Consider the following 13,121-nt stretch of genomic DNA (forward strand, 5'->3'; position numbering starts at 1 on the left):
ACCCAATGACATGCTCCTTGATTTCAGAGAGAGGGAAAGGGAGGGAGAGAGATTGGAAGAGAAACATCAATGTGAGAGAGAAACATCGAAGTGAGAGAGAAACATCTATCAGTTGCCCCTCACATGTGCCCTGACCAGGGGCTGAACCTACAACCTAGGCCTGTGCCCTGACTGACAATTGAGCCCACAAACTTTCAGTTAATGGGACAACATTCCAACTAACTGACAGGGTGATTGGCTGACTCTTACATGTGTACCAATCAGGAACCAAAGCCACAATCCTGGTACACTGCAGGACGTTCCAACCAGCTGAGTTACCTGGCCAAGGCTCAATTCAAAAGACTGAGTGGTATGGCTCTAGGATGTGACTAGTCCCCACACCTTCCCCCAAGCTTAACTGCCACCTCCACTTATGGGAGATACAATAGCCCACCCTCATAAATCCCAGTGGCCCAGACCTGTTGATCTGAGCTTCTGGCAGATTCTTGGAAAGACTAAATTGTAGCTCTAGGACAGTGGCCATTTTTCCCTCACACACCTGAGCAGTGTGGAGCCCTCGCTTTGGGCAGCAAAATCTTGGTCTGTTTGTGCCTAATAAACTCTGCTGGCCTCACTCTGATGCCTCCTTCAGACCTAACCCCACCACAAAGATATGTGAGTACCTGGCAGGGGGCAGCTAGAATTGGTATACCCTGCGGCATTTGCTGAGTAGTCTCAGACCTAGCATCTGCACTGAGTCTGAACCTGCATCAATCTATGAACACCATGTGCTCCTACCTGGTGACTCACTGAGAACATCCCTCATGCAACTTGAGTATCACCAGAGGCCCTTTCAGTGACTGAGCCGACCAGGCAGATAACAGGTGGAGTCAGGCAGAGGTGGATCTTGGGGTGCCTTGGGACTTTTGCTGACCTGACCCAGGGTCTGGTACTAAAAGCCAGCCTTGGAGCACAGCTTGGTCCTTCCCATGCACACCCAGGCCCAGCAGAGGCATCCACAAACTGGATAACTTTGTAGCTCCAAACAGGTTGTAGGGCCAGTCACGGGCACTGTCTGACAGAGACCCCAAAACAAACACACCTAGTGCCCAGCTTCAGACAATATCAGAGCAGGATCCAATTATATCCTCAAGTAGCATAACCAAAGGGAGATCTCGGTAGGCACCAGATCCTGCTGAGACAAATGCCGCTTCATGTGGTCAGCACCAGCACAGCAGCTTATACAGTGTGGTCAGGGTTGATCCTCACAGTCAGCAGCCTGACGGTGGACCCCACATACAAGTGGGTTAATGGCAATCAAGACTCAATTACAACAGGAGGGCCAAAATAACCCATACACGGGGCATTCCTAGAGCACCATATTCATGTGATCAAGGGGACTGTGCCACTGGGTCCCACAGGACACCTACTACATAAGGCCACTATACTAAGGCTGGGAGTCACAGCTTATCTACCTAATACATAGAAACAAACACAAAGAAGCAGCCAAAATGGGGAGACAGAGAAACATGTCCTATATGAAAGAGCAGGACAAATCTCCAGAAAAAGAGCCAAATGAAATGGAGGCAAGCAATTTATTAGATACAGAGTTCAAAATATGGTTATAAGAATGCTTAAGAAATTTTGTAAGAGCTTCAACAAATAGATAGCAAGCATAAAAAAGGAAATAGAGCCCTTGCCAGGTGGCTCAGTTGATTGAAGCATTGTCCCATACAACAAATGATTGCAGGTTCAATTCCCAGACAGGGCACATACCCAAGCTATGGGTTTGATACCTGGTTGGACACATAGGGGAGGAAACCAATTGTGTTTCTCTCTCACATCCATGTTTCTGTCTCTCCCTCTCTCCTCCCTTCCTCGTTCTCTTAAATCAATAAACATATCCTTGGGTGATGATTAAAATAATAAAAAGAAAATAGAAACCATAACAAAAGATCCAGTCAGAAATGAGGAATACAATATCTGAAATAAAGAATTCACTAGAAAGAATAAGCAGTAAGTTGGATGAAGCAGAGGACTGAGCCAGAAATTTGGAAGACAAGGTAGCAGAAAACACCCAATCAGAGCAGAAAAAAAACAAAAGAATTTTTTAAAATGAGGATAGTTTAAGGCACCTTTAAGACAACATGAAGTGAAAGAACATAAGCACCATAGGTGTGCCAGAAGGAAAATAGAGAGAGCAAAGAATCAAGAACCTATTTGAAGAAATTATGACCAAAAACTTCTTTAATCAGGCAAATGAAAAAGACACACAAGCCCAGGAAGCACAGAGAGTCCCAAACAAGATGAACCCAAAGAGGCCCACACCATGATACATCAAAATAAAAATGGCAAAATTAAAGACAAAGAATAATTTTAAAAGCAGCAAGAGAAAGAGACAGTTTTGTTACCTATAAGAAAGCTTCCATAAGATTGTCAGTGAATTTTCAGCAGAAACATTTCAGGCTGGAAGAGATTGGCATAAAACATTCAAAGTGATGAAAAGCAAGGACCTATGACCAAGACTACTTTACCCAGCAGGGCTATCATTTAAATTGAAGGAGAAATAAAGAGCTTTCCAGACAAGAAAAAGCTAAAAGAGTTCTTTACTGTCAAACCAGTATTACAAGAAATGTTAAAGAGTTTTCTTTAAGAAGAAGAAGGAGAATGAGAAAGAGAAGGGGGGGAAAAAACCCACAGAGAAACATAGTTAAAAGAATGAAATGGCAATAAATACCTATCTATCAATAACCACTTTAAATGTGAATGGCTTAAATACTCCAAACAAAAGACATAGGGTAGCTGAGTAGATAAGAAAATAAGACACAGATATATAACGTCTACTACAAGAGACCCATGTCAGAAAGAAAGACACAGACTAAGAGTAGAGGAATGGAAAAATTATTTCATACCGATGGGGGGAAAAAAGCTGGGGTAACAATACTTACATGTGACATATATTTCTTTCTTTCTTATATCTTTTTTACTATACCCTTGTTTCTTACTATATCCTATGTAATAAGGGTATAGTAAGATAGAAAAACATTACATAATGACAAAGGAAGCAATCCAACAGGTGACATAACCCTTATAAACATTTATGCATCCACAATAGGAGCACCTACTTTGTAAAGCACATCCTCATGGACATAAAGGGAGAGATTAACAGTAATATAGTCATAGTAGAGGATTGCAACACCCCATTGACATTGATGGATAGATCTTCCAGACAGAATATCAATAAGGAAAGAGCAGCCTTAAATGACACACTAGATCAAATGCATTTAATTCACATCTTTATGGCATGTCACCTAAAACCAGCAGGATATACATTCTTTTCGAGTGCATATGACACATTTTCTGGTATTAACTGCCTTTTGACCCAGCAATTCCACTGCTGGGATTATACCCTAAGAATCCTGAAATGCCAATTCAAAAGAACATATGCACCCCAATGTTCATAGCAGCATTATTTACAATAGCCAAATGCTGGTAACAACCTAGGTGCCAATTAGTAAATAAGTGGTTCAAAAAACTGTGGTACATTTACACAATGGAATTCTACCCAGCAGAAAGAAAGAAGAAAATCCTACCCTTTGCAACAGCATGGATGGAACTGGAGAGCATTATGCTGAGTGAGATAAGCCAGGTGGTGAAAGACAAATACTATATGATCTCACCTATAAGTGGGACCTAATCAACAAAACAAACAAGCAAGCAAAATGGAACCAGAGACATGGAAATAAAGAACAAACTGACAGTGACCAGAGGGGAGGTAGGAGGGGGTTAATGGGGGAAAGAAGGGGAAGGATTGTCAAGAAACATGTATAAAGGACCCATGGACAAAGACAACGGTGGGCAAGGAGGATTGAATGTGGCAGAGAGGGTGGGTAGGGCAGTGGGGAGTAATGGGAGGATATAGGGAACCATTTCACATAGTATGGGGAATGTAGCCCAGCCCCTGACTCAGAAAATCCAGTGGGGAGCGAGTCACCACACAGGACCCAAACCCACAGATCAGCTTTCCCGTGGGGAATGAGGCCTGCATTGTACCTAGGCTGCTATGAGGCTTGCTTTTGCTAAAACTCCCTCACCCTGAATTGAGGCAGCAAATGTTTACTGCATATCTCTAAAGTAACTTCCTAAAACCTGTGCTAAACCTCCCAAGTATGGAGTGTAACCGGTTCAACCACTTTTCCCCTTGATCTGCAACATCCTTCTCTTTGAAGTAATTAGCAACATTCTTTCCTTTGTTATCTGTAAAAGGTAATCACCTGCAGGAACCTGTGCATAGTAAATGAGGACCATCTTGACGTAATGTACCCAGAAAAGCAATAAAAGCCTGTCCAGGCAAGGGTCCTGGCTCTCTCTGGCCCTCTCACCCTCTCTCACTTAGAGAGTGGTCATGCTGTCCCTTTTTCTCCACAGGACTTCTGTAGTCCGTGTGAATTTGTTCATCGCAGCCACAACACGCAGACCCCGCAGACTGGAGTCGCATCAGGAGGAAAATGGGGACAATTGTAATTGAACAACAATAAAAAAGTTTTTAAGTATTTCCTGGGATAGACAATATGTTAGAACATAAAACAAGTCTCAGTAAATTTAGCAATATTGAAATAATGTCAAGCATCTTCTATGACCATAATGCTATGAAACAAGAAGTCAATCACAGGAAAAAACCTGGAAAACACACAAAGATATGAAGGCTAAGAAATATGTTACTAAATAATAAGTGGGTTAACTATGAGATCAGGAAAAAAATCAAAAGATACATTGAAACAAATGAAAATTAGAACACAGCAACACAAAATCCATGGGGCACAGCAAAAGCAGTGTTCACAAGGAAATTTATAGCATTACAGGCCTATCTCAAGAAGCAAGAGCCCTGGATGGTGTGGCTCAGTGGATTGAGTGCCAGCCTGAGAACCAAAGGGTCAACAGTTCAATTCCCAGACAGGGCACATGCCTGGGTTTCAAACCAGGTCCCCAGTTGGGGGTGTGTGAGAGGCAAGCACACACTGATGTTTCTCTCCCTTTCTCCCTCCCTTCCCCTCTCTCTAAAAATAAATAAATCAAATATTAAAAAAGAAAAATCCCAAATAAACAATCTACAACTTAACGGAAATTTTTAAAAACCCCCCAAAACCCCAAAGTGTGTAGAAGAAAGAAAATAATAAAGATAAAAACAGAAATAAATGGAATAGAGTCCTAAAAAATACAAATGGTAAATGAAACCAAGAAATGGTTCTCTGAAAAGATAGACAAGATTAACAAACCTTTAAACAGACTCATAAAGAAAAAATGAGAGAGAACCCAAATAAATAAAATCAAAAATGAAAGAGAAGTAACAACTGACACCAAAGAAACACAAAGGATGGCAAGCAAATAAAATGAACAACTATATACCAACTAATTGAACAATATAGATGGGATGGATAAATTCCTAGAAGCATACAATCTTCCAAAATCAGGAAGAATCAAAAAATTGAAATAGATTACAACTAATGAAATTAAAGCAGTAATCTAAAAACTCCCAGCAAACCAACTGGACCCAGCAATACATTAAAAAGATCATACACGATAACTAAGTGGAATTTATTCCCAGGATGCAAGGTGGGTACAATTTTCCCAAATCATAAATGTTATACATCATATAAAAGAACTGAAGGATAAAAATCACATGATCATATCAATAGATGCAGAAAAAGCATTTGATAAAAATCCAGCACCCATTTACAATAAAAACTCTCAGCAAAGTGGGAATGGAGAGATCATACCTAAACACAATAAAGTCCATATATGAAAAACCTACAGCCAACATCATATTCAATGGGCAAAAACTAAAAGTGTTTCTCCTAGGATCAGGAACAAGACAGGGATGTCTACTTTCACCTCTCTTATTCAACATAGTACTAGAAGTCCTGGCCGCAGCAATCAGACAAGATGGAATAAAGGGCATCCAAATTGGAAAGGAGCAAGTAAAACTGTCATTATTTGCAGATGACATGATATTGTACATAGAAAACCATAAAGACTCCACCAAAAAAAAAACCCTACTAGATTTAATAAATGAATTCAGCAAAGTAGCAGGATACAAAATTAATATCCAGAAATTGGTGACAATTTTATACACCAATAATGAACACTCAGTAAACCAAGAAAAAAATCCCATTTACCACTGCAACAAAAATAATGAGGTACCTAGGACTAAACTTAACCAAGGATGTAAAAGACATATACTCAGAAAACTATAGGACATTAAAGAAAGAAATAGAAGAAGTCACAAACAAGTGGAAGCTCACACCGCATTTATGGACTGGAAGAATTAGCATCACTAAAGTGTCCATACTACCCAAAGCAATCTATAGATTAAACACAATTCCTATTAAAATACCAATGGCATATTTTACAGATCTACAACAAATATTCCAAAAATTTGTATGGAACCATAAAAGACCCCAAATAGCCTCAGCAATCTTAAGAAAGAAGAACACAGTTGGAGGGATCACAGTACCAGATACCTACAAAACTATACTACAATACAAAGCTATTGCAATCAAAACAGCCTGCCACTGGCACAAGAACAGATCAAAGGAACAGAACAGAGACCTTGGAAATCAACCCCTCCTTCATGGTCAGTTAATATTTGACAAAGCAAGCAAGAGTATACGATGGAGTGAAAACAGTCTCTTCAATAAATGATACTAGGAAAATTGGACTTGTACATACAAAAAAATGAAAACAGACCACCAACTTACACGAGGTACAACAATAAACTCAAAATGAATAAAAGACTTAAATGTAAGTAATGAAAGCATAAAACTCCTAGAAGAAAACAGAGGCAGTAAAATCTTGGATATCTTGCATAGCAATATTTTTTTGCCAATACATCTCCTAGGGCTAGGGAAACAGAGGAAAAAATAAACAAAGAGGACTACATCAAACTAAAAAGTTTCTGCACAGCAAAAAACCCCCCGACAAAATGAAAAGAGAACCCATTGTATGGGAGAATACATTTGCCAATGATACATCTAATAAGGGTTTAATTTCCAAAATATATAAGGAACTTGTACAGCTCAACACCAGTAAGACAAACAATCCAATTAAAAAATGGGATGAGGACCTGAATAGATACTTCTTTAAAGAGGATATCCAGATGTCCAACAGACATGAAAAAGTGCTCAACATCAGTAATCATCAGAGAGATGCAAATTAAAACCACAATGAAATACTACCTCATGCCTGCCAGATAGGCTACCATTAATAAATCAACAAACAACAAGTGCTGGCGAGGATGTGGAGGAAAGGGGAGCCTCATGCACTGTTGGAGGGGATGCAGACTGGTGTAGCCACTGTGGAAAACAGAAAACAGTATGGAGTGTCCTCAAAAAAATAAAAATGAAACTGCCATTTTACCCAGTGACCCCACTTCTGGGAATAGATCCTAAGAATCCTGAAACAGCAGTCAGAAAGCATTTACACACCACTATGTTCATAGCATGTTATTTACATACAACAGCCAAGACCTGGAAACAGCCCAAGTGCCCATCAGTAGATAAGCGGATAAAAACAGATGTGGCACATTTACACAATGGAATACTATGTGGGTATAAAACAGGAACTCAACTTTTTGTGACGGTATGAATGGACTTGGAATATTATGTTAAGCAAAATAAGTCAGCCAGTGAAAGACAAAAATACTGTATGATCTCACTCATATGTAGAATCTAATGAACAAAGTAAACTGATGAAATAAAACCAAAGGCATGGAAACATGAGGCAGACTGACATCTCAGAGGGGAGGCGGAGTGGGAAGTACTGGAAGAAATTAGCCAAAGAACATATATGCTCAATGCGTAGCCCATGGGCATAAACAATGTGGCAAAGGCCTATGGTGGGGGGGAGCAGGGGGAGGGTGTTCTCTAGGTAGAGTGGGATAAAGGGTGGGGGAACTGGGGAATATCTGTAACAGTGTCAACAGTTTTAAAAAAAAACAACATCTAGTATCAGTTTGGGGAACATCACCCCTGACGTCAGCTCCAGAGGGGAGGCACACAACTCCTACCCACTGGCCCTGGTGAGAGTGTGTCTGCACAGTTACTACTGAAGATGGGTGTGCTTCTTCAGGGCCAGCAATTTCTTTCAGAAATTGGTGTTCAGTTGTCAACCTTTCAATATGATAAAAATTGCAGGTGAAGAGCAACCCCAGAAAGGAGATCTGGATATCAGATGAGTCCACTGATGCACGCAGCCCTGTGTGTTCTCACTGCACCATCCATGACGGTGGCAGGGAGGAGGGCACCTCATCCGCATTCTCAGCAGCAGTGTCTTTCCTTGGTCAGACAACCAACTGATGTTTCTCTCCCTCTCTTTCTTTCTTTCTTACCCTCTCACTAAAAAATAAATAAAATCTTAAAAAAAAAAAGAACATGTGGAAGCAGCCCCAGTGCCCACCAGTAGATGAGTGGATAAAAAAGCCTCTAGTACATTTACACAATGGAATACTACTTGGCCGTAAAAAATAAAGAAATCTTACCTTTTGCAACAGCATGGATGGACCTCGAGAGTGTTATGCTAAGTGAAATAAGCCAGTCAGAGAAAGACAGGTAAAACACCATATGATTTCACTAATATGTGGAATCTAATGAAGAAAATTAACTAATAGACAAAATGGAAACAGATTCATAGAGACAGAGAACTGGCTGGCATCTGTCAGGGGGGAGTGGGTTTAGGGGGCTAGGTGAAAAAGGTGAAGGGATAAGCAAGGAAAAGAAAAACTCATAGACACAGAAATAGAATGGTGATTACCAGAGGGAAAGGAGAGAGGGGGAGGTAGAAGAGGTATGGGGGAATGAATGGTAATGGAAGGAGACTTGACTGGGGGTGGTGAACACATGATACACAGGTGATGTGTTATAGAATTGTACACCTGAAACCTATATAATTTTATTAACCAATGTCACCCTGATAAATTCAATTTAAAAAAAAAAACGGCACAACCACATCAACATTTGCCCCCAAAAGACAAAAAGAAATCTTAAAAATGTCAATGCAACATCCTGTTCATGTAAGGAGAAATCTTACCTGTATCACTTTATGGAAAAAGAAATATTATCTAGTAATTACATAGGGAAGATTCACTGAAACATAATTTCCAGCTGCTCCTATATTTAGCCGAATCAGTAAAATTATTGCAAAAGGTTTAAAAGGTCAACTTACCACTTCTGTAAGAATTACTATTGATGAAAATGCAGAATTCATGAAATCATAAACACCAATTTGAAATAAAAATTTCAGAAAATGACCCTTGGAAGCATCTTCTGTGGATTTATAAATAAAAATAAGTTAATACTTTATATGATGTAACTTTTGAATCTCATTTCTCCTTAATCGCTCTATTAAAAACTAACAACTTGTTTCTTACCTCTTTGAGCAATGTGATTTTGAGAAGACAAAGAGTAATCAGTTGAAAACATCTCACTGTTGGGCAGGGTATTTCCCACCCATCTGTCTATTTCCTCCTGAATAAGCTCTTCAATATCTAGTGATGTTTTTGCTTTCTCATCATTATTTTTAGAAGATAGAGTTTCGAAGTGTAAATCTTCATCGATTCTCATAGGTAACTCCATTTTAGAGATCATTTCTGTAAATAAATGAGAATTTTTAAAATTCATCCTTTGTTTTGGGCTTCCCTTTTGTTTTCGAGGAACTCTGTGATCATTTTGATACTTCATTATGGAAAAAAACATTACTACAGCATACAGGTTAGCCTATATTAGTCCCTCCCACACGCTTACTGGCTTACACAATACAAACACATTCTCTTAAAGTTCCAGAGATCAGAAGTCCCAAAGTCAAGTTGTTGGGAGGGCTGCACCTTCTGGAGGCTCTAGGAGAGAATCCATTTCCTTGTCTTTTCTAGTTTATGGAGGCCCCCATCACCCCGTGTCTCATGGCCCCATCTTTCATCTTCAAAGCCAGCAGTGCAGCGTCTTCTAACCTCTCAGTCTGGCTCTCCTGCCTTCCTGCTATAAGAAACCCGATCATATGGGGCCCGCGGGGATAATCTCTACATGTCAGGATGTTTATTTTAATTACATCTGCAAGGTCCCTTTTGCCTCGTAAGCATATTTCCAGAATCTGGGGATTAAGACAAGGACATCTTTCAAGGACCATTTATTCAGGCTGCAATAGAGACTTTTCCCAATTCCTTGACCAGTGAAGATTTTTTAAAAACTGTATGTATCTATTGTCTCTATTGTCTTTTTGTCCTAAAAACTATTAAAAAAGAAAAAACAACTAACATAACTGTCAACAACTCTGTAGTACAATACACTATAAACTTTTAAAGAACAAACAGTACATAGATTCTTATAGGATTTTATTCCTCTTAGATACATTTATTATCCCAAAAGAGGTAATATTTAAATGCCATTGTAAAAATATGTATCCCTGCCATTCAAGGAAATTGTGAAATAATTTTTCTTTATCTGTTAGAGAACCAGAAAGAGAGTCAAAATAACCAAAATTATTTACAATATTTTTAGCCTACTTGATATTAATAGTTAATTCTATTTAATACATAGAACAAACTGAGCTAGTTGCACAAAGAAAGGTAATATTAGAATTTACAGTTTTGAAATCTAGTCCACTGGATCATGCATATCTATAATTGTAATATGTACTATTACATATAAAAGCTTTTATTACTCAAACTTTTAGTGAGGTTGTTCCAAAGGCAGAACCACCCACTACTAAAGAAATTATACTATCCATTTGCACATAAAGCTACCCACATTCTTAGGATATTTGGAAGAAATTTGAAAATGATAAAGTACCAATCAAATGTCAGCTACTATACTTTTTCTACTCTCTTGCAGCTTCATTAATTTCAAAGTCCAACTTTTGTTTCCCCTGCACCCCATATCCAGTATATTATTATATATCATATATTATATCATGTCATCCAGTGAGGCTTTAAAAAAAAACAACAATGAATAAACAGAGGCTTTTTAAGCCCCCAAATCAAATGCATCCTTTATATCAAGTTAAAATTTTGGAGGAAGATGATTGAGAGAAATCCTTATTGGCAGCACTTATGGGATGTTTTATATTTTAAAGTAAATTATATTATTTACTACTTTACTGGAATGTGTTGTGTAAAACTAATATAGACAACATAAGTCCAAAATATATTGTTGACATCATTATTTTAGTTAGGAATTATCACTTATTTTAGAAATTAACAAGAAAATATTAACAGCATTAAAACAATATTTTGGCCCTGGCTGGTGTGGCTCAGTGGTTGGAGCTTCGTCCCATGCACTGAAATGTTGTGAGTTTGATTCCAGGTCAGGGCACATGCCTAGGCTGTGGGTTCCATCCCCAGTCAGTATTGAGATGAGAGGCAACCCATTGATGTGTGTGTGTCTCTCTCTCTCATTCTCTTTCTCTCTCCATCTTCCCCTCTCTCTAAAATCAATGAATATATCCTTGGGTGAAGATTAATAAAAATGAAAATTTTTTAAAAACAGTATTTTGCATATTTGGGTTGGCCAGTAGAGAGAAAATATTGATATTATAGAATGTAAAAATAATGAGATATTCTCATTTAACCATTTGTGAAATACATGCTTCCATGAGTGTACACTGTACATGCTTGTTTTCTCTTTCAGACCCAATAACAGCAAAAGGCAGCGCTGAGAAATTAAGTTAAAATCAATAATTATATTTTGAATTTCATTAATATGATATGAATGTGTCTGGCAAAGGCAAAACTTCACATGAGATTGATGTTACCTTAATTCGGTGATCTCATGAAATTCACATATTGCTTCCATAAGATGAGACTATCATAAATTTTTAAATGGAGCTCAAGAAATTATAAATCTTACCATTTTTTATGCAAGTTAGATAAATCTGTATTGTTAGATAAAGATGCATATTATCCAACTAGTAATATTTTAATTACTATAAGGAAAGTATTTTACACTTCAATAAAACAAAGCTGATAGAAGCTTAAGTAAAATATTCCTAATTTTTCCAATTAATATTAAATGTTTAAATGATTTATATCTTTGAATGATAATATAAGTTCAAATTTAGAATGAAACTATGTAGGCACATCTCCTGAGAATCTTCATTTAAAAAGGATTTTCTTTCCCAAAAATTAATTTGAAATTTAAAATTTGAAACATGTCAAAATCTGCCATATTTTTAATGTTGCATCATATATTTATGTATATGCCTTGTCAAAGAGTCATCAGTTTATTTTAAGACAATTCAATTTTCAAACATAGTTTAAATTCACTGGTCGGCTGAGCTAACTAATCCAACAGAATTAAAGAAACAAAATGTTCTAACTAGGTGTAGCCTGAATTAGGGTATTCAAGTAAACTCTGGGATTTATTTCTCAGTGACTTGTCAACCCAAGGAAAGAAATGTATCAGCGCAGTCCTGTGAAACAATATCAAAGCCTTTGTGAGTGAATTACTCAGTCTAATTTTGCTCTTTGAGTTACAATTTAACACAGCACTTTGATGCTCTCACTTTGCATGGTTTAAAAGATGAAAGTCCCAAGTAAGCAAACACTTATCAGTAATTTACTTATACTTCTGTGGACATTGAAGTTAAAAACGAGCAACAAATCAGGAGTCGGAATGCAACGGGACTGCCGTAAGTACAGGACTCGAACAGAGACCTGCCATGTCATTAAACGGCAGTGGGTGAAGAAAAGGCTCACTCAACAATTAATTACACTCAAATTTGTATGTGGCTACAAATTTTTAAAAATATTGTCTTAAGCTGCATTGAAATAAATACATATGTTAAGAAAAATGAATATTCCTATAATATTTTTATATTTAATTACAGTGAAATATTTTTACTCGACTTAAACCTAAGCTTTCTGATTTACATTAGTCCTAGATATGCCTTTCTTATAATTGTTTATAAACAACATTTTAAGTCAAATAAAATAATAAATGGCTTTTCATATTTAACTGTACTTGGGAAAGTCACTGTTTAAATATGCTCAGTTGGAATCCTTTTGTAAAATAGTTACTAAATAAGTGTTCCCTAATTTATCTATTTTGTCAATCTTTTTATCAGCATACTCGTTATTCTGTAAATGTGTTATCACA

General features: G+C 37.7%; 1 protein-coding gene across 1 annotated transcript in view; it reads right to left on the reverse strand.

The window, feature by feature from the left end:
• Positions 1-13,121, reverse strand: part of MIA2 (MIA SH3 domain ER export factor 2) — a 104,347-nt gene that overhangs the window by 71,409 nt on the left and 19,817 nt on the right. Inside the window, 2 exon segments of the mRNA XM_045187890.3 lie at positions 9,199-9,299; positions 9,404-9,622. Of these exon segments, the coding sequence (XP_045043825.2) occupies positions 9,199-9,299; positions 9,404-9,622 (320 nt within the window).

The sequence above is a fragment of the Desmodus rotundus genome, chromosome 7, assembly GCF_022682495.2.
Source record: "Desmodus rotundus isolate HL8 chromosome 7, HLdesRot8A.1, whole genome shotgun sequence".
NCBI lineage: Eukaryota > Metazoa > Chordata > Mammalia > Chiroptera > Phyllostomidae > Desmodus > Desmodus rotundus.